The sequence below is a fragment of the Syngnathus leptorhynchus genome, chromosome 1, assembly GCF_054491065.1.
Source record: "Syngnathus leptorhynchus isolate UIUO chromosome 1, UIUO_Slep, whole genome shotgun sequence".
Taxonomy (NCBI): domain Eukaryota; kingdom Metazoa; phylum Chordata; class Actinopteri; order Syngnathiformes; family Syngnathidae; genus Syngnathus; species Syngnathus leptorhynchus.
The window spans coordinates 19,553,418-19,580,117 of NC_141195.1; the positions used below are offsets into that span (position 1 = coordinate 19,553,418).

The window sequence follows — 26,700 nt, forward strand, 5'->3', positions numbered from 1 at the left end:
CAAATCGACTTCTTAGTGGTGGGAAAGAGAAAGTCTCTGACAGTATTAACATTCTTAGCCAATGAACACTCACACGTTGTCCAATCTGGACCTCTACAAGCTGTAGAGCTCAAATTCTGAACAGTTCCTTTGGTCTTGAATTTATTGACCTCTGAAACTGAACTTGCATCAAAATTTGCCTGAACAGATTTAAACGACTTGCTCTGTCAATGTATCTTCATGCACATAGTCCTCTGCTTAGTTGTCTGAGAAAAAAAAAACACTGTAGGCTCCTTTTGTTATCTCCCTTTTCAAAAAAATATCTGAAGAATTTAATTAATAACTTTATTTATTTCATTTGATGTATTTATCCAGGTAAGGAAAATAAAGACAGATTTTCATTTGCAATGCTGACTTGGCGATAGACCTCAGAGTGAAACAAAGTTGCTTAATTCCACCGGTCTGAACTTTAGATTTGCTAATCTGCAAATAAAACACACATTAAAAAAGTGCTAACCTATTCGTTTATATTCCATCTTATTTTTTCCAATTTGTATCTCATAAAATTATTGATTGTTTGTGGTATACCGTAGGATCGTATTAGTGTGTGAATCTGACAGGCTGAATAGACGGGACTGGCAAAATAAATCCAGGGACTTATAGTTTGTTGTTGTGTTTCTTGTTGTTTGTTCATGAGTTGTGGGTTGTGTTCTTGACAAATTATGTACATGTTGTTGTTGTGACTTTTGGATCTCAAGGTTGTATTTCCCTTGGATAACCTTTTACTCAGTTATCACACCTCAAAGGCCCACATTGAGACAAATGTGGGCAAATGTGGGAGTTACAACAACTCCCGTTAACTTGATAGCATGTGTGTCAGAATTACTCAGCAAAAAACGTGTCACAGTCAGGAGGAGAAATCATAGCATCTAAAAGCTTTTTCCGTTATTTTTCTTATTATTATCATTATTACCGACAAAGAGTAAAATGTCTGAAACTAATTCTCTGTATATTCTAATACACTGCGTGAGTTTAGTGACAGTTTGACGTTAAACACATATCTGTCTATCTGACTTTCACTTCCTGTCATGTCACGTGCAGCTGTGGTAAACCATTATCCCAACAGTGTCAAATCTCATAATAAAAAACTCACAGGTCAACCATGAGCCAAGTTACTCTGAGAAAAGCACCGGGGAGGAAAGGTCAGGTAGGGATTATTCAAACTTGTTGAACACAAAAAGGTCCAAATCATCACTCCACAACCCTGTAGGGTCGATTTTCTTTTCGTTCTTTGTTATGATCACAATCTTGGTTTTATTTAACAAAAGACAAAACATAAGTACTAGTTCGTTACATTCTTTCCAAACATTGTTAAATCGCACAGTACAGAAAAGATACAGATGATGATAAGATATGACGTGCAAAAGGAGGAAGAAAAAGTCCAGTAATCTTTTTCTGTTTTGCTCGAAGATTACAAAGCACGTGGGAGACTTCAAGGGGAGGTGTATCTTTGATTGCAATGCCAACAATGTTCACATGCTCAGTGTAACAAACGTCTCGGGGAGCCTTGCTTGTGCTGGATTACATTTCAGTGCTCAGCATGAATGAATGCTGAGCAGAAGGTCAATCCATCAGATGTATGTATTGTGCCCTTTAGTCAAATCTATGCCTGGATAAAATACAACGGACAAAGATAATCAACGACGAGCATCTATCAATAAATAATTGTCCCGTCTTTTTGCACTTTTAGTTCATTTGCCCAATTGCGGTGTGAATGTGGTGGTTGGCTGGCATCCAGTCTAGGGTGTTGTCTGCCTTTCAACAAAAAGTCACCCGGCACGTTTTCTCACGACCTTGAACAGGATAAGTGATGTAGAAAATAAAAGCAAAGTTAGAGTAACTTCTTCACAATTTCTTGCACTATTCTATTTTTCGGAAGTGAACAATATCATAGCAAAGCTTCAAATTTTTCACTCTTAATTTCTCAACATGGCTTAAGGAATTTGAAATATGAGACAACAGATACGCCTAATTTTTTTTTTGACAAGCACAGGTAGGCTACTATCCTTTGCTAACTGACTTGCTAACAGAGAGGAGTGAGGTGACTTGGAAAACAAGTTAAAATCATTCATTCAACATGGCAGAAACAACCAATTCCTCAAAATAAGCCACTAAACCTAAAGTTAGACAAAAATCCATCCATTTGCTTTTTATACCGCTGGAGTCCGATATTACAACTGAAACTGTTAACAAATATAATCGCTGCTGATTCCCTTTCAATTGAATTGTATTGGACTGAGACTTTCCTCTTGCTTTACTTTTGGCACCACGGCTTCACCAAATGAGCCAACTTTTCTGCAGAAGATTCCTTTGGCAACCCACTTGGAATTTTCTTTCCTGGAATGCTGATTAGAAAAGTTTTATGGCCTTGTTAAATAAGGTCAGATTGGCTTAGCAACAGGTTTAGAAATTGAAACGAAACAGCACAAAAAACAACATGCCAAGGGCGGCTCACGTTATATAAACTATTTATGAGATGGCTCAACATTTAAGTGACTGATGAACTTTTGGGGGTTAAAAATGCATTCATGCTTTTATTTAAAGCAGATCTGATCTTAATATTTTTTTATACTATGTACAAACCCCAAACATTCTGTGAATAAATAAAAACAGAATACAATGACTTGCACATATTTTTCAACCCATATTCAATTGGATACACTAAAAAGACAAGTTAATCTTCAAACACTGTTATTATTATTTTTTTATCTCATTTTGAATTTGATGCACACTGTACAAAGTTTATCAGTTTGAACTTTAAAAGGAGAGTTTGCAATCTTGAAGCTTGGGAGCCTCTCTTCACTACTTCTTCCTGTCTTCCTACATGCATCAGAAATGACAAAAACTACCACGAGCGTATATTTAGCACTGAAATTTAACTTTTTGGATTAAAGATGGGCCCTGTAATTGACTGGTTCCATGCCTTGAGCCTTCCTGTGTGAAATTTGCAAATTCTCCCTGTGCCTGTGTGGATTCTCTCCAGAAATTGATTTTCTTCCATATTCTAGAAACATACATGATAGGTTAATTGTCTCTAAATTGTCCTTTAGTATGATTGTGAGTCTGAATGATTGTTTGTCTACTGCCATTGGCTTTAGGGTGTAAAGTCAACTGGGATAGACACCAGCACACCTGCGTGAGAATAAAGTTTTTCAGATAATGGATAGATGGCTCAAATGTAAAGTCACAGTCAAGTAGCCACCATTAAATATTTGCAGATTACCACTTGATGGCGCTCTAGTGTTGTAAACTGACTGCAGTGAGTCGGCCACTATGATAACAGACAAAAAGCAGAAGATTGATTACTGACCGTGAAAGCAAGTCATTCAAAGCACCACGTATGTCTATGCTATCTCTTTTCCCCATCATATGTTTCTTCTCAGTCAGGGACCCTTCACATTCTGTCAATTCATGACTTCCTTCGACCCTGCTGTAGACCCCATGAAGACCTTTCGGAGTGATAAGCTCTATGCATGCCTGAAGTCCAATGACATAAAAGTACTTATTGAATATTAGCCACCCACAAGAGAGCCTCAAGTAATTCCACATCAAATATCTGCCTTGATGCACAGGTACTGGACCTACCCGCCCAGAAATGCTCAGTCAATTATGGGCGGAGGGCGTCTCACCAGCAGGAGCCTTCAAAAAGTTCAGAGCCTGATTTGATCCGTGGATCCAAAGGTTAAGGGACAATGAGCACCATGGCAACAGAGATTGTTGCATTTCTCCTGAGTGTCTCCGGATGGATCCTGGTGTCATCCACACTTCCTACGGACTACTGGAAGGTCTCCTCGGTGGACGGGACGGTCATCACTACGGCGACCTTCTGGTCCAACCTGTGGAAAACATGCGTGACCGATTCCACAGGTGTGTCCAACTGCAAGGACTTTCCTTCCATGCTGGCTCTGGATGGTGAGTTAAGTTCATATTCTGGTCCTGACTTGTGATGGATCATCCATCATACCTCTTCCTGCTCCTCTGTCTTTGTTTTCAAGCTTACATCCAAGTATGCCGGGGCCTGATGATTGCAGCGGTGTGTCTGGGTTTCTTTGGTGCCGTACTTGCCCTGCTTGGAATGAAGTGCACAAAAGTAGGAGGCTCCGAGACTATCAAAACTCGCCTGGCGGTCTTTGCAGGTTTCCAGTACATCCTCAGTGGTAAAAGTTACTTCCCCCAAAAATTACTCTTAGTCCAAATTTGAAGTCACAGAATTATAATTTTATTTGCCTCCACAGGCTTGTGCTGCATGACCGCCTGCTCCATATATGCTCACAGGATCACGACCGACTTTTTCGACCCCGTCTTTGTCGCTCAGAAGTAGGTCAACTGGGAGACTTGAATTAAAGTCCTGTTCTAAATTTCTATATTTGATGTCATTGGCAGATTTGAACTGGGAGCGGCGCTCTTCATCGGCTGGGCGGGATCTGTGTTATGCATTTTGGGAGGTTTGATTTTCTGTCTCTCCCTGTCAGCAGGCTCGAACGTCAGGCAAGTTGACCGGTAACAAAGGGCCTCATTCACCAACAATTCTCAGGAACACATTAACCACATTAACTTGATTAGTGACCAATGTTTTGTTTTGTTTGAAATCCGATGGACATCAAAGTTTGGGCAGGACGTTAGATATTTATTGGAATTACAGTTAACCCCGAATGGAGCCCAAAAAAGCATCAAAGATGTAAATGAGGGATTCATTAGCGAGCTTTAGTTAGTGTTCAAAACATCTCGGTGTCTGTTGTCTCGATCGCAATTCATGTCATTTCATTTCTTCTGGTCTTTGCAGACTCCATCGCTCCTCAAGGGGTGCTGGTGTGTTTCCACACACACACGACGAGCGCAGCAAGGCCACTAGCAGCCTGCAAGGAGAGTTTTTGAAGCCATCCAGGAAATTTGGAAGAAACGTCTATGTGTGAAATTGCTGGTCCAATTTCATTTGGTACAAATCAGCATTTAAACTCCAACTCTTATCTTTATTGAGCTGACCTTTACTACCTGCCTCACATATTATTCCTCATTCATAATGACAGCTGCTTCAAATACAAAAGAGCTTCTAATAATATTATCAAAGCAGAAAGACAACCTCTCACGGTCTCCACCTTCACTGATATGACCTCCACGGACCACCGGGTCATATCTGAAGCAGCAGACAAACTGTAGACTTGACAGGAGGTTTCCCCACCAATCAACCATCAATCTACACTTCTGAATAATCATCAAGAGGAAGCTTAGCCAGTGCCCGACACGTTCCACTGAATTCATAAACAAGTGTCGGGTGTCCGTGGCATTGCAGAATGGTGACATTGTGTTTTCAAATACCAGTGTGCAGTTTACAACTTAAAAGAAAATATGACTTTAGGGAAAAATTGTGGGCATTTCTACACTTTGGAATTCTTACTTTTAGGTGTTTCATATTTTGTCTGTATTCTTTCTTTTGTTGATGCGATAGAACACATTTCTTTCATATGATTGAAATGAGTCATAGCGGCTATTTCAGGTCAAATGAGCTTCACTTTGTTATTCTAAAGCCCATTAAAGTCACTCTGGCCGATTCATTGTTGATGACAGAGTATGAATTACTGCCCACATCACCTCGGCATTAAGCCGTTATGGGAATGTGTTTTAATTATGGAAGCGCAGGCACAGTGAGGTTGCAGTGACTGATGCCATAAGCAGCCTCGGTCGGAACACGGTAAGGTCATTGTGGCAGACATTTCTACAGTTGTTGGTCAAATTAGACCGAACATAGATAATCAGCCACAAAAAACAATAATAAAAAGGTATTTACAATCTACCAAATCTGCTAACTTGGCTCTTCAGTTTTTGGTAATTCGAGATGTATGCTTAGACTAGCACTCAGAGCCCAGGTACTAATCTGGCAACTGTCATTCGTACCAATGGGAACTCGAGGTACCCTTATCTCCCACCCGCATGTTAAAACTTGCAGAACAACAACAACATAGCCCTGCCTTGTATTTACGAGCCAATCAGGTTATTCCATTTCCTAAAATGAGTAGTTGTTGGTATTTGGATGTAAGCTCAACATTCATCTTCTGGAGTAGGAAATAAACGCTTACCAAAAAGGTAAGTGCAAAAAAAGGAAATAACTAAGAATAAAGTGGAGTAACCAGGGATGCGGATTCGAGTGGTTCAGATCTGGGGCTTCCTGATGACAGTACTGGGTTGGATCTTCGTGGCTTGCACCATAGCCATGGAGGGTTGGAAGATCAGCTCTGTCGGAGGCATGGGAGGCTCCTCCATCTTGAAGGTGGCTTGGTACTGGTCCAGTCTGTGGAGATCTTGCTTTACAGATTCAACAGCTGTTAGTAACTGCTACGACTTCCCCGTGCTCTGGTCCGTGGAAGGTGGGAACCGCGCCGACTGAGAAGCTTCAAACTCGCTTTGAACCTGACTGCTAAGTAATATTTTGTGGTGTTATTCCAGGCCACATTCAGATTGTGCGAGGCCTGCTGATGGCTGCTCTGTCCTTGGGCATGCTTGGCTTTGTGCTCAGCTTGTTGGGCATGGAGTGCACCTTCATAGGCGGGAAAGACAAGTCAAAATATAAGAAGATCTACACTGGCGGTTGGTGCCACATAATCAGTGGTATAGTCTCATTTTAATACTATCATGATTAGATTATTGCTAATGTAGTATAATAAACATATCTGCATATCGATCAAGATCCAGTAATATAACGAGAAATTTGCTTCAAAATATTTAATACTGAGCTTTTATTCATGTTGTGAGAACTATTAATTGAACAAAATGTTTAGCATTATGGTTGTGGCTTACTGTGGTGTAAAAGTGATAATTATGTCTAATATTTTAACATTAATATTAAATATTAATGAATGTTTTTCTTGGCTTTTTGTAGGTTCACTGTCCACAAGTGGATATGCTGTTTATGCACAATATGTCTCGGTAGAATACTTCAACCCAAACTTTATTGGACTTAGGTAAGTAAAATCTTAAAAACTGAGCGGACTGACTTTACACAGATCCCGTTCCTAAATGATCTTAGGTTTGACCTCGGTACCCCGCTGTTCCTCGGTTGGGTTGGTTCCGCCTTTCAAATGGCGGGAGGTGTTTTCTATTTGTGGTCCGTGTGCAAGCCGCTATTTGGACAAGTACAAACGTGAGTCAAGAATTAACAACACAACCAATACAACACATCATTTTCATTTGGTTTTGTGTGTCAAGAAATTATTAACAGAGAGAGAGAGCGAGAGACTGAGACAGAAAGAGAGACGGAAAGTGACAGAGAAACTGTGCCTCTCTTTCCATACAGGGTGATTGTCCGAAAATTACCAGATGTGGAAAAAGACCACAAAACCAAGTCCACCACAGAGCTGTCGTCGGTATCTGGAATCACCTCCAAGTCCAAAGCGTCCTCTGTATCCGAGCTGTCATCCGTGCTTTCCAAAATGTCCGCCATCTCTTCGAGATTGAAATCTGGAAGCTCAGCCCAATCAGAGCGCGAATCAAGCACGATGCCAACAAACACTTCTGCCGCCGGCTCAGTGTCAGCTTCAGAATCTGGCCTCTTGTCCAGATCCAGTGGATCAGCAATGTCCGGGTCACGTAGCATCCGCAGCAGTCGTATGACATCATTGTCCGGCAGCTCGAGGAATCAGACATCGGCTTTCCGAAAGAACTCCTACATTTGAGTGACACAGACTTGTATAAATGACTCCAGAAGACCAGTGTGGCACTGTTCTTAAAACTGGAAAGCTGTTTACGACACGTTTCTAATTTTTTAATGGATCAAATGTACCCAGGTGTGTAGCAGTCAAGACCCTTCGACCAAGACATGACAAGTTGAATCCCCCAGTCAAGACAAAGACTAGGCAATTAAAACCAGGTTAAGACTTGTATGACAAAGTTTGTAGAATTTTATAGAATGCAAGCACAATAAATTAGACCAAATTTAGGAGATGAAATTCTACCACTTGTCAAAGAACATTTGATTTTTCTCCCCACCTAAAAACAAACATCTATGTATGTCTACTCTAAGCCAATGTAGTCTGGATGTAGTATGGATAAAAGTGGTTAGAGGCCTTCAGTGGAGAAATCTCTCATGGTTTGTGGCCTGGAGGAAAAAACAATTGTCAGTGTTAGCATGTATAATATCCAAGTATTTTTTTGGGCTGTTTCACAAAACTTGACTCCTACCTGTGTACACTGCATGCCACAATTTCAACAAACAAATCATACAAGGCCTTCATGAACCGGTTGACAACCTCTGACCTCGACCTAAGAGCACTTCATTCGTCGCCCGGAAAACGGAGCAGATTTGCGGTGATTAATTGCGGCAGCGCCCCCTACCGGTAAAGTCGCTGAACTGGCAGTAGGGTTTTCCTTTACCCGAGATGGGAGGAGAATATCCTGTGATTCAAATAAAATATGTTTGAATATGTTTGAATACATGTCTATATTTTGTAGTAGTTTTATAAGTTGTTGTATTGTAACTCATGTAAACATTGTGTTTTTAACCAAATTTAGTTCTAACGATTTACAGCTTGATAACAATTCATAGATTTGAATTTAAGCATCAAATTATAATAAATGTGCAAATTTGTATGTTTTTTGTGAGTGTAAGAAAAATCAAAGGTCCTGCTTTTATGATGACAAAAATTTAACAAACTGCCCATTGTAAATGTTTCTTGTTACTAGGTGAATTAAAATGAAATAAATGAAATAAATCAGTCTCCGATCATGAAGGTTGTGGATTCGATCCTCAAACCAGGTGATCATGTCAAAGTGTCGTTGAGCAAGACACTGAAATTTATTTTGCTCCCTCCCAGTAGACAAACACAATATTAGATTGAATACCATGTCGTGGCGATGAATACAAGAAATGATTACAAACAAAAATGACTTGGCTTGCTTTTTAAATGATTTAGTTAATTGGGGTAGGCCACAGCTCACCCGAGAAAACGGATACGCAACTCAGAATTGAGTGTTTAACTTTACAAACCATTACAGCAGCAAATCTAGTCTGGTTAGTCCAGTTTGTCTCACAAGTCCCACATGCAGGCAAACAAAAGATGACTTAAGTAGCCATCATTCAGGGACCTGAGCTCTGGGAAAGCAAATGATGCTGACTGGGCAAAACTGTCCAAAAAGATAAGATTGAAAAAAAAAAAAAAATGCATTCAGAGCTCTAGCTCTGCAGTGTCACAGAAGCTACAGAGAAAAACTTCAAACTTTTCTCCTCTTTTTTTGATGGTTGGCACTCACCATGAAGTACAGAACGGTGGTGATGTACACAGAAATCGGCTGCTTTGTTTCCTGCCTTTGCGGCTGGATCCTGGTGTGCTCTACCCTTCCCACAGAGTACTGGACCTTCTCTGAGGTGGGCAGCATTGTCCTGACCACCTCCAACTACTACTCCAACCTGTGGAGGGACTGCATCTCAGATACCACAGGGGTGTCCGACTGCAAAGACTACCCTTCCATGCTGGCCCTGCCTGGTAAGATACTGGCAACAAATCACATATCGGGTGAGAACCTTCAACAAATGCTTAACTCCGACAAAGCTTACACACTAGACTGACCAAATTTAAATTAGAGAGGGAAATGATGTGTCCTTCAACCTATTTTTGATGCTGATTTCAGAATATCTTGACTTCTTCTAAAAAAAATATACAATATGTATGTTACAGCATTACTAGGGAGTTCCACTTCGATAACATCAGAAAAGCTTTGTTTTACAAAAAAAAAAAAAATTGCAAATAAAGCATTTTACTACCTCCAAGTTGCATAAAGTCAATATGTAATCATCAGAAAATGATAAATGTCTTATACATACGGGACAAGTCATCATGTGTCTTTGCAGCATTCCTGCATGCATGTAGAGCATTGGCAGTCTGTGCGGTCATCACTGGCTTCTTTGGTGGCGTTCTCACTCTCATTGGTATGAAGTGCACTAAAATAGGTGGATCAGAGCTTGCAAATTCAAGAGTGACCTTTGCAGGTGGAATCACTTATCTTGCCTCAGGTAAATTTGATTATTAGCCAAGTGTAAAAAGACTGACTTTTCTCATTGACAAATTGGATTTCAGAAGAATGGGCTATTTTTGTGCTAGGCTTCTGTGGTATGATCACTTACTCCTGGTGGGCCAACAGGGTGATCTCAGAATTCCTCGACCCAAATTTCAGGGCACAAAAGTGAGTACTGTATGTCTGATGAGAAAGACAAATGAAAAATATCACCATTAACGTATTTAAATCAATATTCAGATTTGAGCTTGGGGCAGCGGTTTTCATAGGCTGGGGGGGCTCCATCCTTTTGCTCTCCGGTGGTGCCGTGTTGACTTACTTCTCTGGAAAAGAAGGTCTTCCATCAAGGTAAAAAAATAAACACACAACATTTCCAATTTGAAAAGGCTGTTTGATGCAATCATTTTTTGTTTCGGATCTGGTTAAGTTCCTCAAACCGACCACGGAGACCAGCCACGTATGCCACCGCCCGCACTCGAAAGACATATATGCTCCCACCTACATCCTCCAGGGTTACTTTGGGGCCACCGCTGTTTTATGAGGGGAGGAAGTCTGGACAAGGCAGAGCGGCAACAAAGACGACTGCCACCTTCAGCAGGGATGACTTCGTCTGAGCAAAATGTATTACCGTATTGGCCCGAATATAAGACCACCCCGATTATAAGACGACCCCCCCCTCTTTTTTCAAGACTCAAGCTTGAAAAAAAGCCTTTGTCTAGACCCCCGAATATAAGACGACCCCCCTTTTTTCAGTTTTATTTCAATGAAAAAAAAACTCATCTTATATTCGGGCCAATACGGTAAAATACGTATGGCGGTCTTGTATTGAGAAAAGACCAGAGGGATTGGCCTTTTTAATAAACAAAAGAAATGTCGAGCTAAATTTGGCTTTAGTCACTGTGTTCAAAAAGAAAGACAAAAAGGTTTCCCTCTAACATGAGTCAGCTTTATTGTAATACACCATATTAAAATGTTTGTTTGTTAATATGTCGTGTAACCCAATTAGTCTAAACAGTGTTGTGATGAATGTTTCATTTATGGACTATAAATTCAACTTGCAAAATCTACCTGTTTTTATCCATCTCAAGGGGCGGCTATTTTGCCACTTGCTGTTGACTAAAAATGACATCACAGTTGTCAGGTCGTAGTCACAACTAATCACTTTTCTGAAGTTGAGCCCTGATTGGTTTGTCTCTCCTGTCACATTCGTTTGAGAAAATTCCTTTTTTAGATTTTTATGTTGCTACAAGAACATCTCAATAACAATCTTTTCCGCATGAGCTAGTGGATTCTTGCTGCGACCTGTAAATGCATGTTAAGATCAGCAGCCCGCAGTCTTTCCCTATTTATATCCTGCCATGCAATTACTGACCTTCTGCACCGTCGGGTATTATGCTTTAAAAATTACAATATTGTTATACAAATCATTATTGCTTGTGTTTTTTTTTTTTTTATGTTTATGACATTGTACAGTACTTTGTTTCAGCTATGGCTGGTTTTATAAGTGTCCTATAAAGATACATTTCTTTCTCAAACTGTGACAATCACTTCTGCAAAACCAATCTACTTAACAACATTGAACTCTGTGATCCATGTTTTAGTTTGCAGTCTGCTCAGCTATTGGATGGAGGAACAAACAGTAATGGAATCTGAACACGCTCTGCCTTTCCACCACTAAAACGTGGCATATAGAAGATACACGTAAAAACAACAGCAAACCCTTGTGATGTTTTTTTTCTCTAAGAGCTTTTTTTAGGTTTCTTAACAGACATGTATTCCTCACTTAATCAATAAATGCTGTATTGCTTGTAAAAATACTTCTCTATAGAAAAATTCACAAAGACTTAATTTAACAAAGAATTATAAACAAGTGTCATTACACAAAGTGCTAGACAAATTTACAAGACCAACACCCAATATGAGGTTTATATGATGGCTGCCCTAAATAAATGAATGTAATCATTTAAGAACTATAAATCAGCTCTGTAACTCAAATTATATCAATTATATCGATAATCTTATGATGAATCTAGACTCTTCTTAATGATAGTAAGAATAATTATCGATGCTATATTTTTCTTGAAAAAAAAAAAGTGTGATCAATGAATATGTTTTCGGAGTAGTCTTATATAAAGAAAATTGAAAAAAAACATATTTTTTTAAGAAATCAGATTATTATGATTACAGTACCTGACTTCTTGAATAGAAATCGTGTTTGGGGTTGAATGTCACGAAATTACTCGGTCTTGTTTAAAACAGTAAAACAAATACGTACTAGTTTTTACTATAAACATGTTTTTGAATGATTTCGGTATTTTTTTGACAGATGGTCTAATAATTATGTTCAGCACTGTAATGTGTACTAAATATAAGGAAATCTGAAAAAAGCACACTGGAAACCACGTGCAAAAACGTTGGCACAGGGATGAGGTAATATTGAAGATGCTAAGCTATGCTAACATATTGCTTAGCTATGTTAACATATTGTTATGCTGAGTCCAATTTCCATATATGGACTCGAGGTTCTCGGTTTTGTTTGCCCGGTGGTGTGGATGTGATTGTAGACAACACAACGTGGCGTGTCTTGTTTGTGGTTCCTTCTCCAATTTACCAGAAGCTCCGCCACTGTCTGATGATCAAGAGTGTCATTTGTGCTAATTATTGAAATCTTCCGAGTCACAGATGTCACTGAGGTAACATAGACTGCTCTTCAAGGTGCTCCCCGTTCCAGCTTCAGTCAAACCTAACAAGCACAAAACAAAAGACGAGCAATTTTGACTTGAAACCATCAGCTTGTTGTTTTACTGGTTATCGCGGCACACACAAAAAGCCTGCAAAGCTGTTTTCTAGGTATGGTCACGTGACATTTCGCCTCCAGAAGATTTGGCACTGACCTGATCTTGGAGCCTTTCCTATGGAAGTGTCTTTTCCTGTGGAGGAGTCCCAGACGCTGGTGCTTGGTGAGTCATGGCTCCTCACCGTTGTTCCGGAGTTGTGGGCGGTTTTCGACTTTCCTTGTCTGTCCTCAAAAGAGGAATGGGCGTCATCGCTGCTCTCCTCCAGATCTGAAGACTGTCCAATATAATCCAACATTAACTCTCTCCAAATGTGAAATATTTATTATTGATGTTCATTGTCAGTCTCACCAAGAACTCGTGAACCTCATCATTGGCCTCTGGCAAGATGCTCACGCCCCCTACGGGTTTCTTTGACACTTTATTTGCAAACTGACTCTCAATTTTCCTTGCCAACTCACTCACTTTGTTTTCTAAAAAAAAAAGACATTTTACATGGATATTAGACAGTAGCTCGGTATTTAACATTTTTACAGTTTCATTTATTAAGTGTAACAAGAGTTTAGAAGGGTGGGAAACGTGTGTGTGTGTGTGTGTGTGTGTGTGTGTGTGGGGGGGGTCATCGCCTTAGAAAAAAAAACGTCAACCTCTACTTAGTGGAATTTCACTAGTTGCTGGAGGGCTTGGAACGTATCACCCGTGAAAAGTGAGGGAGCATTTATTTGGAACATTTTGCTGGCATCAAATTCAAAATGAGAGAATATGCCCCCAAAACAACATTCATTAGTTTTAATTTGAACTTTCTTTGGTGTGTATTGTATTCAACTGAAGAACATTTGAGAAAACATTTAAAAAAACAAACAAACCTATTTTCGTTTTGTTCATGTTTAACACCTCAAATTTTCATTGGATGTCTTTTTTTTTTTTAAATAGATACAATACTTGGCCAGCTTACCTTTACCGAAGGATGTCTTTTCCACGTTGCCATTCTGGTCTTTGAAACTCTGGAGCTGCCTGGAGTCAATCTCCTGCAGCTCACTGACATCTGAAAAGTCATCCTCGTAGATTTCATCATGGTTGTCATTCCCTATCTTCATGACAGCTGCTGTCTTGTTCACACCACCAGAAAGTTGGCTATTAAAGGATGAAAGACCAGCTGGAGCCGGCATCGCCTGGATCAAATTGGATTTTCTTGCAGTGATTTGAACTGGTTCCTGCTTATTTATTGTGACGTGTGAAGGTTTGCCCCATTGTTGGTGAGAAGGCTCAGTGTCCTCCATGTCTGTATCATCATCGTCTTCTGAATCCACAAAAGAGCTGACCGGCGGCGTTCTAAGGCATAAGCAAGGTTGTTAATTTCTTACACAATGATAATAATTTCTAGATTTCCATTCGAACATTTTTAAAGAATTTGATTTACTTGGGAGTGTGTTCTTTCTGAGCACTTTTGTGGCTAGGTGTAGACGTCTTTGGTTGGATGGTGGTCTTGACTCTTGGTGCGGGTTGGGGGGTCTTGGCTTGTCGGGCTACGGCTTCAGAGATGCCCTGCGATACTTTGGAGGGTAGACTACTGGATCGAGGGCGCGTCTGCATCACTACACGGAAGAGGAACACAGATGACGTCCGCCCTAAAAGCAGCTTAGCCGCTGACACTAACTAACTCTGGGCATTAATTTGTCGGGGTGGCAGAAACAATCTTTCACAGACTGACTCATAGTGTGACTGTGACTGCTGAATTAAACCAGATGATGTCATTTGCTAAGAAGCTTGCTCAAACATTTGATCATACCCTGAGCAGAGTTTCTGGATTTGTCCAAAGACTGGAGATTGCTGTCCTTCTTCTTCAAGGCCAGCTGCTGCTCCAAAGTGTTAAGTATGTCCGCACGATGGTGCCAATAGTCGGGAAATTTCTTTGCAAGGCTCTGTTGCTTTGTGTGTAGATTAGCAAGAATTGACCTGAGCTCTTTGGTCTTCAGTTTTTTCTGATCCTGAGAAAAAAGGGGCAAAGAGAATGTGAAAGGGTGAAAAATATAATTAATTTTACCTCACGCAAATTTATACATTTATAGACCTTATAGTTTTGTGAAGCGAACAATTCAATACCACGTGTAAAATATACAATATCTATAATCTTTTGTTTTGTCATAGACTCTTCGTATTCGTTTATTCTCTTTGCAGCTGTGTTGACTGCAGCTCGAGAAATTATAGATTTTTAAAGGGTCCAACCATCGAAGGACACCACAAATAGGTTGTACACAATTGTGCGAAGTGGGCAGTAGCTCACCGGTTTCACTCCCACTGTCTCCAGTTTTGTCAAAACAACTTGCTCAAGATGTCGCTTGATTTCCGTCTTGTTGGGGTTCCTTCTGATGGGAACCCTGGCTTTCTTCTCTGGAATGGGTTCAGGCTTTTTCTCCACAAGCCTCTTCTCAGGGATGGTGGTCAAGTCTGTCAAAAGATTGAATTGCCCATTTATTATCAGTTTTAATGGTCATTTGGTATACTCGCATGTAGGTCACCAAGGTGTCCTCTTTGTCCCTGGTCACATGCCAATTTAAGCAGGAGGTGCTCATAAATTCACAGACGTGTGACGGTAGACAGAAGAAGCGCTTAATTTTTGGCACGTGACTTCGCCATGTTTTGAAAGTATTGAACACATTTGGACTGTGGAATGTCCCGTTACTTTCAGAGGAGTAGTAACGGTGGTAACATGAGGAAGGCCGACCAAGCACGCAAAAACCACTCCACCAATTTATGTAAACCTCAGTGCCTTTAAGTTTTAAGGTCTCTGGGTGGTCAGGGCAAACATAATAAATACATGAACAACAAAAACAAAAAACAACGATGGTCTCAGTCACAACAAAGCTGAGAAAAGGGCTGCTCAACAGACTGATGCTGATGATAAATCCATGCAAACGACATGCAGTTGGCCAATTCTGCTCGAGTTTCAGGTTCTATTTTACCTTCCTCCTCTTCTGACAGCTCTTGTATTGGATCCAGCTGAGGAACAGAGATGAGCTCCTCTAATAGAGCCGCACAGTAGGTTTGTGGGTCATTAGAAGTCAGGGAGATAAAATAGGGGTTATAAGAGAGGTGGGACAGGAGGGGAGTAGGTGTATTCCTTCAATAATTCCTCATGCAAACAAATCCCATGCTCAGACACTCTGGGAGTTGATGTTTATTTCACAGTTCAGGTTCAGAACTCACCAAGTACAACTTTCTTTGGTTTAGGCTCTGGAGCTGGTGCACTTCCTATCACTGGAAAACAAACATTGAGAATGCATCAGGATCACACGGGTGGTTTTCTGATGAGGTATAATGGATTCGATTCTGTACCTGATACTTTATGCGCTTTAGCGGGTAGGTTTGAAGATGTATTTTGTATCTGCAAGACAAATAGAACAGTCATTGTGAAGACATGATTTCAATTGGATCGCATCAATTTTGTGCACCTAATGTTAGCGTCGGTGAAGTGCACGTATGCACATTATTCTGAGCCGATATCTTCCAGGAAAAGTATCAACTTCCCGTCGATTAAGCACCCTATCCAGCAGCATACAGTATCATCGTATCACTCGGCTCAAGTAGCAAATACAGGATATCCTCAACAAGGGCTGTGCTTCCACTCTGCTTCCGCGTTGGCACACACTTCACAGCGGATAACATTGATGAATGTGAAGCAATAGTAACCTGCTCTCTCTGATCCCGGATGGTTTGCTCCTTCTCTTGCATCTTCCTCCGCATCTCCTGCAGCTGCCTCTTGCTCTGCTCCTGGTTCTCTGACATGGCTGACTGCAATCTGCTCAACTCTTTCTGCAACTGAAAGGAAAATGTTTCCCTCAGGACTGGTTAAAAATATTGTGGAACTTAACTCTTTAAAAAAAAAAAAAAAAAAAGATATACTGTACTTCGTTCTTTTCTGACTCATAATGTGTCGTGATTTTCACCATCCTGGCCTCCCATTTTTTGTCCTGGAGAATGATTTTTTTGAAATATTACTTTGCAGTGAAAATCAACTTGCAGAATATAAAAGACAGTAACGTTGTGCATATGTTTACCTGCTGTTTCTGTTGATGTTCCAGCTTTTGAATGGCTTGTATCTGCACCATCTCTACTGCTTTAAAATGATCGAGTTCCTTTAGCAGGTCTTTGTCCTTGGACTGTTGCTTTTCATCCTGGAATTGCACATAAACTAGAATAAAAATGTGGCTGAATGGCGAGAAGATTCAAATTGCTTTTTTTCTTGCCTCTGTTGATCTTGTTTGTATGATGTGTTGGTGTTGAATAAGATCCTTCAGATTTTTAATCTCCAATTTGAGGCTTTCGATCTGAGATTTCTTCTCGCTTTCTCGCATTTCTGAAAAGATTTTGTATTCATAATAATATATTTATTATTCATATTTTTTCACAAAATACAACCATCACCCATTGCCTACTAGATTGCTAGCTGACTTACGTAGCTCACTCTCCTCCATGTGTCGCTGCAGCTTTTGATTCTGTGGAGAACAATTATTGTGGGAAGTTTGTCATCAGGTAGTCCTGAAATATACATATGTTTTTAGATTAAGCTCATGAAATATTTTGTGCACTCTTGCCTCGGCCGCTTTGGCTTCCAATATTTGTTGCTGTTGACCAATTTGCTCCTTCAGACTGTTCATCTCCAATTTCAGGGCTTGGATTTGAGATTTCTCCTCACTGCTTGATTGTAACTCTGATGAAAACGGTAACGACAGACAGCACGTATTAAGTGTCGTTTCTCAAGCAAAAAGGTATTTGTGTAATTTAGATGTGACTTACGCATATCGCTCTCATCGGGGTGGCGCCGCTGCATGTGACTTTGAAGAAATGAAGCAGAGAGGAACTTCTTTTTACAAAACGCGCACTAAAACACAACAAAAGGAAAGGAGGTGTGTCAATAAAGCAAAAATAGATGTCATGATTGGTGCAGGATTTGGACCGAGAAGCAGACAGGAGAAGGCAGTGACGTAGTAAAAGTCTTTGTATACAAAAATTCAAAATAAAAAAAGAAAAAGACTTAATATATATATATAATATAATATATAAAGAAAAAGGCTGCGTCCAACCCTGTGTGACCAAATAATGTACCAAAGCAATTAACAACATCAAGGATATGAAGAATCCAGTCACAACAATACAACTTAAATATCATAGTGTTGGGCATCAAACTATCAATTTCTTAATTTGTCTAAAAATTCTTTATTACAAATACATCAAACCGAGACAAAGTGACAGGCAGAATGCTAGCTATATTTACCCTTTGTATCAATCTGTGGCAATTCATTCAACAGAATAAATGAGGGCCTCCTGCTAGTATATCAGCTCTGTGCTCAAGGAAGTGCAGATTTTGCATTTAGTCATTTATTATGGATGAGATCATTATTCATACATTGTGACATTTTTGTTTGGTGGTGTGCAGTGCGTGTGTAGATTTTTTTTTTTTAATGGATGCCATGTGTCAATAAAGGTTGAGCAACACTGATCTATTAATTATTCATCAGCGACTGTTAGTGAGCTGCTTGTGCACACCTGGCAACCACATGCTCTCTGGACACACACTATCTGTCGCCTTAGCAACTGCTTGGCCCCGTCAGAGGCAGCCCTGTACTTAAGAAACAGGCTCATTTTTAATTTAGGATATAAATGTCCTGACGGAATATGAATGCACTCTGCTAAAGATTACACACCACAGCATGCATTAGCTTCAATACATTACACCAAAATGTCAGGGGACAAATAAAGCCAGCGAGCCATTTAGCACCCCTTTAAGTGGATTAAAACTCAACTGAACCCACCATCTGCTTGCCAGCAGGAAGATACCCCTTCCTGTCCAAAAACAAAGCTTCCATTAAACGTTCCTAAACATGATGGTGCTGGAGCGTCTACAATTCAAATAGAATTACAAACATTGTGTCAGCTAAAACATGTGATATTCAATACGTTTGTAGAATATGACGATATCAATATGATTGCCGCATTTGACATGTACCTAATGAAATTACATTTTTATTATAAGCGGTACAGAAAATGGATGGATGGATTATCTAATGAAATAATGTAAATTAATGTAATGATACTTTGGTTGGTCAAATTCAAAACAAAACATACAATCCAATCAGAAACTTATTACATGGCTTGGCAATATGCATATTGTGTGGGCAATCACGGTATTGATATTTTTTTATTGATTGTACAGCCCAATTAAATTCCATTCTATTTTCCTCTGAGACACAAGCTAAGATGGGACCATAAGAAAGTGGGTGAGAATGATGCAACTCGTAATACAAACACACCAAAACAGCGTTAAAACTAAATTAAAGATAATTTAGTATGTTAGCAGAAATGGTACCTTTTGACTGTTGGTGATATGCGGAGCGAATAGGGTTTGCTGTTTGCGGATAATCTTATTCCGTTTCTTGAGCTCGGCCGTCATCTCCATCATGCTTTCCTCCTGCTTCTTCAAGTGGGCCAGTAGCTGCTCCTGTTGCATGTTGGCACTCGCCAGCCTCTCCTCCGCTGCTTGCAGATTGAGCGTGAGACATTCCTGACAGTGGAGGAGCCATTCGACAGTGAGTTGGGCCAATTGGAGTATTTTGATGAGCGCTCGGTCCACAGGGCTCTGACAGCGCTGACACCGCTCCCCATCCAAGCTGCAGAAGGTCACGGTGCTTATGTGCTCCTGTAGGATATCCACATCTAGTTGGCTAATCACCTGATCAATATCTACAGCGTGGATTCGCCGCCAATCTACACTCTCCCTACGCTGGCGGAACCTGAAAGGCAGAATGGTGGGTGGCGCACTGGAAGGAGCCATGCCTAATGCAGAATGGACCTTTACGGAGGGCTGGCTGAGTGGGGAATTCAGGAGAGATGGGATCCCTGCTGATGAATGATTCCCCTGGGTGTCACTGCTATAAGGGTAGTATATGCCGTCCTGAAATGGCTGAAACAGACAATAAACCACGCCATTTACATCTGGCTAGACATGCAAAGCTAAACAATACCCATCACACAACATCAAGTAACCTTCATTTTCGACTGTAGCGTTTTCTAGGAAATTCGAATCTACCTGATCCAGCCGAGTTCTCCTTACCATCTCCGAATCATGAAGGACTCCCTCAGAGATCGCGAATCGAGGAGCCGTGGTTTCTCTGTGGTTCCGCCTTCTGGCAGACACGAGGACAAACGCCGAAGCCGCGTTGCCGTGGAAACAGAAACGAGCTTCCTTGGGGAGAGAAATGTTACCAAAACAATGCAAGCAATTAGCTCAATGTTTCCCCAGCAGCAGCGGTGGATGAACTGCGTCCCGTGGGAAATCATTCATGCTTAGCAAAAATAAGAATTCAACCATTTCGTATTAGCAACAGCTAGCTTACCTGCAGTTATCGAAAATGGTCGTCGGGTTTCTTCAACTCGAACCGCTAATCCCACGAACAATACATCGTATAATGTATTTGGGGCTCGCTTGACTTGGAGATGAAGAACACCATGCTTGTTTAAACTTGTCCAAGGAGCGCCAGTATTGTCTATGAAGCACAAAGCGTGTAGTTTTGTCCCCCCTCAAAAACTTCCAACGGGAATGTAATTTTTTTTCTAACGGAGATCGGTTCTGTTGGCGCCCACAAAAAAACACCGTCAAAAAACTTTTAAAAAATGTATTTTGCCGCAGCGACCGTGAAAAGCTTTGGTTAAATTTGTACCGCAGAGCCACTACAAAAGGCAAATAAACTTAGTCGTGATAGTCGACGTTTATAAATATTTGGGAAAGTTTTCTCCCTACGTTGACCCAAAGAATTTCGGGGTGACTCCCGGACTAACATCCGGTACCTTCAAAGTAAATCAGATGAATTGAGAATTAAATTAATAATTGACGGTGTGTGTGTATATATTTAGAGTTTTACAGATGACTAATAGTTAAATCATTATACTAATAAGTGTGACTGGGATAAAACAGATTGTCTAAGGTTTATTAAATAAAACCAGTGTCGTAAATCTGTGCGTGGTGACAAAGTAATCAACAAAGTAATCAAGGGTAATTGTTAGAATTTTCTCATGTCCCCCCCCCCCCCCCCCCCCTCAACTTGATGTGCGTGCGTGGTGTTGGGATATGAGAGCGATGCGGAGTTCAAGTTGTTTTGGCTTTAAAAGTCAAATAAAATGCGTCCGCAACGCGTGTTTACTTGCGACGCGGTCCCAATTTACAATCGCGTCTTTTGCAACGTTTTTTACCCGATGAATTTGGGGTTAAAATTAAATTCTCCTTACAGTTCTGGTGCCGTCAAAGTAAAATGATATGCCATTTTCCCGTTTTCAGAGAGATACGAGACGTTTTGTTCATTGCTTTTGCTCATATTTGCAATGGAGGCGACACTTAAAATCGCGTCTTTTGCAACTTTCGCCCCGAATTCCTGGGTTTTATTGGGGAGGGGAGGGGGGGTTAATTGTCCTAGCATTTCCCGTATCTTCAAAATAAAACATGATGACAAGTTCAAACCTTTTTCAGACTGTTTCGTCTCATGTTGTTTGTATGACGTTCATCTCCTTATCGTCAACGTTGCTTTTTTTGCATTCCGCCACGTGTCTAAATTTGGCTTTAATTGCTTTTACAATAGGTTTACTATTGGCTAGTGTTATCAATAGATGCATAGGGTTGCTTTACAGATCTGCCTCCTAGTCGAGAGGTTCTGGTTTCAAATCTCATGGTGCAGGATTTGAGGCGTTTGTAATATCCTGCGTTGTTTTTTTTTTTTTTGGGTACACGTCTTTACACATGACAAACATTTTCATTTACAACTCTTAAGTGCGAATGAGTGTGTACCTAGTCTCTCCATGTCTGACCATTACATCTCTATGCTGCCTCTTCAATGGAATTATATGAGTGAATAAGTAACAATTGTTGCTTCTATTGTAATACAAACTTGATAGCTCTAAACTGTACTTGAAGATGTTAATAATTTAGCAATGAAATATCCATACTTGGCCTGGAAAACGAATCATTTGATGATGATGACGATGGAGGCCTCGAATGTCAAATTAGATATGACCAGCAGAGGTCAGCACTTACTAAGGCTTTTCTTCTGTTCAATGCTGCAATGGTGGTGACCATAGATTGCTCCAATTTCCTTTGAATTACATTTGCGCACACAGCATATTGTATAAAGTATCGCGGAAGTTATTTTGAAAATCATATAATGTCAAGATGACATGCACCTAGCTGTGCTGAACCCAGCCAGTCCCCAGACAGCCTCATCTGAGAGCTGATTACGAAGCATATTCATTCTTGTGGACAAGCCCAGTGAAGAACATGGTTCCCCGAGCCATCACGACGAGGTCATGAAGTTCAATTGCCGGACAAGATGGGGATGCACAGTGACAGGTCTCGAAGTCACCTGTCTGCTAGAGGTTGTAATCGCAGAAACCTGGAAGACACATTGATACAAGACAGTAGGTACACTGTTCAGGATTTAAGATTAACCAGGCAAATCGCTGGAATTAAAATCAATAACGGTCAAACAGGCTGTCGTGTTAATGCCAGACAAGCTGTGTATCAGATCGTCCCCCACCTCCACAAATCTTACCTGCAGGGTTTCATCGGAATCTCTGTTGTCTATTTTCAACAAGCCAGTCATGGGGGTCAAAAGTGATGAATCATCCTTCTGGGCAGGAACGATGGCAAAGTGTGGCGGTAGGAAGGGAACGGAAAATGTGCCATCCCACAGTTTACTCTCACTCTCTTCTATGAATAATGGCCAATAAATTAAATATGTCAAGCAAAAGATGAGGTGCATGTGGATAATTTTCATGCATCCTCCCACTTAGTGAGGTGGTCGATATTCTGTTAGGGCAGCTGGATCTGTTCAGTCTTGATCTATGATGTAGTGTCTTGGTCTAGAACGTCTAGAGCAGGGGTGTCAAACTCATTTTTGTTGTGGGCCGCAACGTAGTCATAGTTTTCTTTGGAGGGCCATTATGACTGTCAACCCAAATAAATGTCTGACCGTCTCATATTATATGCAAACAAACTGTTTTGAAATCAGAGACGAGTAAAAACTGTTCAAATAATAATAATAAAAAAGGTAATCAAAAATGTCTTTATTTTTTAAAAGTGAACACAATTGCAATCACAGTATTGACACAAAGTCGATCTACAATTTGTCTTCACGGGCCAAATATAATTACACTGCGGGCCAGATTTAGCCTGCGGACCATAGTTTGACACCCCTTGTCTAGAAGAAAGATGTGATTGGTGATAATTAATGAATGTAAATTCAAGTGACCCCTGATGGGTTGAACCCAAAGTCGCAACAACACGTTGATGCTGATCCAACACTTGATTATACCGTTCTTGGCTGAAGATCACGTTCTAATATGAGTCTCTAACGTGAATCTGTCTGTGCATCCGCCTTGCCGACATGTAGGACGGCAGACGAAAAAGCAGATCTCAAAGGGAAGCGTCGCTTTCTCTGAGCTGTGGCAGCCATCCAGAGTAGGCCTTTATATTCACAAAGCATCTCGTTTTAGCGTGGGGCAAGAGAAGCACTTAACGTGACATTTAGTGATACTTAGATGTTAGTTATCTCTGCAGGCCAAAGAGGCAGAGAGAGGAATGGCAGACATGTTTTAAATGCCAGGAGAGCTGATTGTTGTCAGAGAGCTTTAACAACAAAGATATGAGAGAAAAACCTGGCATCTGGGCTTATGCATCTCTAGTACTGGAGCTCAAGCTAAATCTCTATCTGAAATGGATTCCTCTCTTTTTCATCAGAAATGATCTTTGAAGGCTTAGAGGAGCAATCTTCTTAGATTGTACATTAGGGCTTCACTTATGCTTGGTAGGAGCCCATATACAGGGTGTATTTTGAATAGGGTCTTAATTGGAGATCTCAATCAATTAAAAAAAACAACAACTTAATAACTAGACAGCACAGAAAATATGCAATCAGGTTTAGAATGCTTATGACTTTTGTCTTTTGGCTGCACAAATACCCCCGCTGACTTAAGTGTGCCACTCACTGTTCCCTCAGCTCCAAGCAATTGTGATGTCACTGAGATGGATTTTATTGCTTCAGTCATACTCCACAAATTAGTCACCAACTTCCCAACGGCTGTGTCTCTACTTGATGGCCGAACGGCCACATATGTAATTAAATGGTGAAAAAAAGGTATCAGCGTCAAGGGACTTTTCTTTTCTTCACCTATGAGGAGTGTTTCGCCTTGCTGATTGGACTTTGCATGAAAGAAATTGACTTCATCACAAATGAGAGAATATGCTCCATAATGAATACTGAACAGGGAAATGACAGTAAAAATTGCTTAGTGACATACAAGGGGGAAAAAAAATCCCTACATGTACATATGTAATCTGCTTTTACACACAATCCTTATTACAGTACAAATATAGCATGCCGACACAAACATAGGATTTTTTAAATTTATTTTTTTACGTGTCTGGACGTATCATTCATTCACACCTATGTTTTAGGACTTTTTGAGTCTGTCCTGTTTTATCTTGCCTCTGATCTGACAGCCTGCCCAAGTGCGTTTATCATAAGCAAGCAAAACGTCATTGCAGCAGCTGGTGTGTGTGCGTGTGTCTTGTGGGACCAGAGTGAGAAAAAAATAAAAATTCTCACGTGCATAGTGACGTAGCCAATTGCCGCAGTCAGAATCGTTCCTAGTGATGACAAGAAGTATAGAAAATGGACTGATGGGGAAGTAGGATTGTCACCTTACAAGGTGAGACATCTGCAACGGTAAGATTGCTTTACAGGTGCTGGAGGATGAATAACAGGAAACCGGTATTACCAAGTCATCAGTGACATGGCCGAGGTGACAATCAAGATCTATTTCATGGCTTACTTGTTTTTTTTTGTTTCTTTTTTACATGTGTGGCATGTGACCAAAATCCTTGAAAACGGCACATTTGGGACATTTTATTTTGAATGTTTGGGCCATGATTTGAATTTGGGACATGCTGCTTTGAATGTGAGTTCTTTTCCTCTTCTCTCCACATCCCTCTTGAGCATCATTTGGAATCAGGATAGGCAAAAGGCAGGTGCAAAAAAATAAATGTTTTGATGCTGGCTAATTCGAATCAGTGCAAACTTGAATAATATCTGTATACGGGACATCACCGACTTCTCCCTCCATGAGAGAACTTGTAAATATCCAAACGTCACAGGTGGCTCATTACCACTTCTATTTTGCAGCACAAAACAATGCAGATTATGTCCCATTGTGGAATGGGCGATTTGCAGAAAATTTTCGATTTTCTTCTGCAAAACGGAAAGGCAGCTACCCGCACTTAAAGTACATCAGAGTCTGGATTTTGAGGACAAAATAAATTCATGTCGAACACGTCATGAAGGGTATGACCTTCTCAAATGTTTGATCTTGTCACATTTCATAACACTTTTTTTTTTCATGTTTCTTACCTTGAGTCTTGCTCATAATGAGCTTTTGGGCTCTACTCAGGCCCAAAGAGTGGTGGACCTCACAATCCAGATTAAGTCAATGTCAGGGAGCATGAGTGCTGAAAGCAGAATACAAAGTGCACCCTGGTTAAACCCCCTGGTAATACACTTGATGGGTGTATTATCGAGTACTTCTCAGTACTCAAAAGATGCATAACGGAACGCCGGGAGATCTTGGGGGAAAAAAAAAGCAAAAGCTTTTGATCAGTAAAAGCTTAAGTTGGTCCATTACTGGTGTAATAGATTAGTGCATGTCAGTCGCATGTTCACGATCCATTGTTGTTGAGAACCCACGTGCTCAAAGTATTGACTCGATTAGATGGAAACTGTCCATGGTACTGAACTGCTGAGCCTATCTGAGTCAATAATAGAATTGTAGAGGGGGAAAAAAAAAACACTCAAAAGTGTTTTGATCCAGTCACTATTGTTTGCGTCGGGCGCAATCCTCGCAATGCAACACCACCGATTTTCACACCCGCCTAAAACAAAATAATAACATCCTTTAGTTTGGAGTTGAAGCCATGATAACTTGGTTTAATTTTGTGTTTTTACATTAATGGAATACAAAATAGCATGTGTCTGGAGCCAGTCCAGGCCAATCAAATTGAACGTACGTGTGCGTGCATGTGATTAGAGATAGGATTGCATTACCAGCTTGGCAGTCAGGACAGATGACAGCACAGATGTGGAGTCAAGTCATCTTGAACAAAATGGTACCTAAATGTAGCTGAGCTTCGAAGTAAAAGCAGAACTACATGACGAAAAACTTTAATGACATTATCACACATTCTGCCTGTTGAGTCTGATTTGAAGATTTAATTTTCATTCAATGCTATCTCATCCCAATTTAAAGCCCTGAATTTACCTAATCTTGAAAAGCCCTATTGTCAAGTCTATCAGCAATACCATGTGAATGCCAAGAGATGAGCGTTGCCAAGCCATCCATCCGTCCGTCCGTCCTTCCGTCCATAACTTCCGTCCGTCCATTTTAGTACTTGTCCTCAGTTAGTAACAGTGCACATACAGACAAACAACTATTCACACACGCGCACTGTTGAGTTTTAAAATGCATGTTTTTGGGGTTTGATTATTTGAAATTTCAACGAGGGAGGGCGGAAAGAGGAGCGCGCATTTTATTTTGCTTGCGTCTCTATAAGCGGAAGCATGTGGCGGACCCACTTTTGCGTTCCCGGCTCGCGGTATAAGTCTGTCGAGCGCACACGCACGCACGCACGCACGCAGTAACGCGCGCACGCACGCACGCAGTAACGCACGCACACAGTAACGCACGCACGCAGTAACGCCTCTCACGCAGGTGAGCACTTAACTTGCCTAAAGAAGAGAGAGCAAGAGAGAGAGAGAGCGCCATGTGG

General features: G+C 40.7%; 4 protein-coding genes and 1 long non-coding RNA gene across 9 annotated transcripts; 3 read left to right on the forward strand and 2 right to left on the reverse strand.

Moving 5' to 3' along the window:
* The first annotated feature begins 3,731 nt into the window (after positions 1 to 3,731).
* Positions 3,732 to 5,803, forward strand: cldn10a (claudin 10a). The gene is made up of 5 exons (XM_085920949.1): positions 3,732 to 3,951; positions 4,035 to 4,196; positions 4,275 to 4,356; positions 4,423 to 4,539; positions 4,823 to 5,803. The coding sequence occupies exons 1-5, from the start codon at positions 3,732 to 3,734 to the stop codon at positions 4,950 to 4,952; spliced, it is 711 nt and encodes a 236-aa protein (XP_085777075.1). The 3' UTR covers positions 4,953 to 5,803.
* Positions 5,804 to 6,058: 255 nt separating this feature from the next.
* cldn10e (claudin 10e) lies at positions 6,059 to 8,101 on the forward strand. Its single transcript, XM_085920179.1, has 5 exons — positions 6,059 to 6,401; positions 6,481 to 6,642; positions 6,914 to 6,995; positions 7,061 to 7,174; positions 7,328 to 8,101. Exons 1-5 carry the CDS (start codon positions 6,170 to 6,172, stop codon positions 7,704 to 7,706), a joined length of 969 nt encoding a protein of 322 aa, XP_085776305.1. The 5' UTR covers positions 6,059 to 6,169; the 3' UTR covers positions 7,707 to 8,101.
* On the reverse strand, positions 6,797 to 8,358 carry LOC147062537 (uncharacterized). The gene is made up of 3 exons (XR_015067255.1): positions 8,212 to 8,358; positions 8,020 to 8,128; positions 6,797 to 7,696 (listed from the first exon to the last, which is right to left on the reverse strand). It is a non-coding gene; the product is annotated as an uncharacterized LOC147062537 (long non-coding RNA).
* Positions 8,359 to 9,180: 822 nt separating this feature from the next.
* LOC147062538 (claudin-10-like) lies at positions 9,181 to 11,801 on the forward strand. 3 transcript variants are annotated; one of them, XM_085916230.1, is made up of 5 exons: positions 9,181 to 9,542; positions 9,878 to 10,039; positions 10,128 to 10,209; positions 10,282 to 10,389; positions 10,469 to 11,801. In XM_085916230.1, exons 1-5 carry the CDS (start codon positions 9,281 to 9,283, stop codon positions 10,653 to 10,655), a joined length of 801 nt encoding a protein of 266 aa, XP_085772356.1. In that variant the 5' UTR covers positions 9,181 to 9,280; the 3' UTR covers positions 10,656 to 11,801. The 3 variants fall into 3 exon arrangements, with proteins under 3 accessions (XP_085772356.1, XP_085772365.1, XP_085772372.1); XM_085916239.1 differs by having other exon boundaries at positions 9,181 to 9,512; XM_085916246.1 differs by having other exon boundaries at positions 10,282 to 10,572.
* dzip1 (DAZ interacting zinc finger protein 1) lies at positions 11,476 to 20,882 on the reverse strand. 3 transcript variants are annotated; one of them, XM_085916207.1, is made up of 19 exons: positions 20,231 to 20,882; positions 19,924 to 20,075; positions 19,204 to 19,797; positions 17,634 to 17,718; positions 17,432 to 17,547; positions 17,293 to 17,332; positions 17,084 to 17,193; positions 16,895 to 17,011; positions 16,745 to 16,807; positions 16,527 to 16,655; positions 16,173 to 16,221; positions 16,044 to 16,094; positions 15,121 to 15,284; positions 14,626 to 14,824; positions 14,257 to 14,431; positions 13,792 to 14,168; positions 13,188 to 13,309; positions 12,936 to 13,113; positions 11,476 to 12,784 (listed from the first exon to the last, which is right to left on the reverse strand). In XM_085916207.1, exons 2-19 carry the CDS (start codon positions 19,948 to 19,950, stop codon positions 12,696 to 12,698), a joined length of 2,685 nt encoding a protein of 894 aa, XP_085772333.1. In that variant the 5' UTR covers positions 19,951 to 20,075; positions 20,231 to 20,882; the 3' UTR covers positions 11,476 to 12,695. The 3 variants fall into 3 exon arrangements, with proteins under 3 accessions (XP_085772333.1, XP_085772340.1, XP_085772324.1); XM_085916214.1 differs by having other exon boundaries at positions 19,948 to 20,079; XM_085916198.1 differs by having other exon boundaries at positions 19,924 to 20,079.
* Between the last annotated feature and the right edge of the window lie 5,818 nt (positions 20,883 to 26,700).

Coding starts and splice junctions, on each gene's coding strand:
- cldn10a (XM_085920949.1), top strand. CDS start 3,732: ATGAGCACCATGGCAACAGAGATTGTTGCATTTCTCCTGAGTGTCTCC. Junction 4,197..4,274: donor TTTCCAGTACATCCTCAGTG/GTAAAAGTTACT, acceptor TTGCCTCCACAG/GCTTGTGCTGCATGACCGCC. Junction 4,357..4,422: donor CCCGTCTTTGTCGCTCAGAA/GTAGGTCAACTG, acceptor TGTCATTGGCAG/ATTTGAACTGGGAGCGGCGC.
- cldn10e (XM_085920179.1), top strand. CDS start 6,170: ATGCGGATTCGAGTGGTTCAGATCTGGGGCTTCCTGATGACAGTACTG. Junction 6,643..6,913: donor TTGGTGCCACATAATCAGTG/GTATAGTCTCAT, acceptor GGCTTTTTGTAG/GTTCACTGTCCACAAGTGGA. Junction 6,996..7,060: donor CCAAACTTTATTGGACTTAG/GTAAGTAAAATC, acceptor AAATGATCTTAG/GTTTGACCTCGGTACCCCGC.
- LOC147062538 (XM_085916230.1), top strand. CDS start 9,281: ATGAAGTACAGAACGGTGGTGATGTACACAGAAATCGGCTGCTTTGTT. Junction 10,040..10,127: donor AATCACTTATCTTGCCTCAG/GTAAATTTGATT, acceptor TTTTTGTGCTAG/GCTTCTGTGGTATGATCACT. Junction 10,210..10,281: donor CCAAATTTCAGGGCACAAAA/GTGAGTACTGTA, acceptor ATCAATATTCAG/ATTTGAGCTTGGGGCAGCGG.
- dzip1 (XM_085916207.1), bottom strand. CDS start 19,950: ATGGTAAGGAGAACTCGGCTGGATCAG. Junction 15,285..16,043: donor ACCAAAGAAAGTTGTACTTG/GTGAGTTCTGAA, acceptor ATCTTTTGACAG/ACTTGACCACCATCCCTGAG. Junction 14,825..15,120: donor AGACAGTGGGAGTGAAACCG/GTGAGCTACTGC, acceptor CTTTTTTCTCAG/GATCAGAAAAAACTGAAGAC.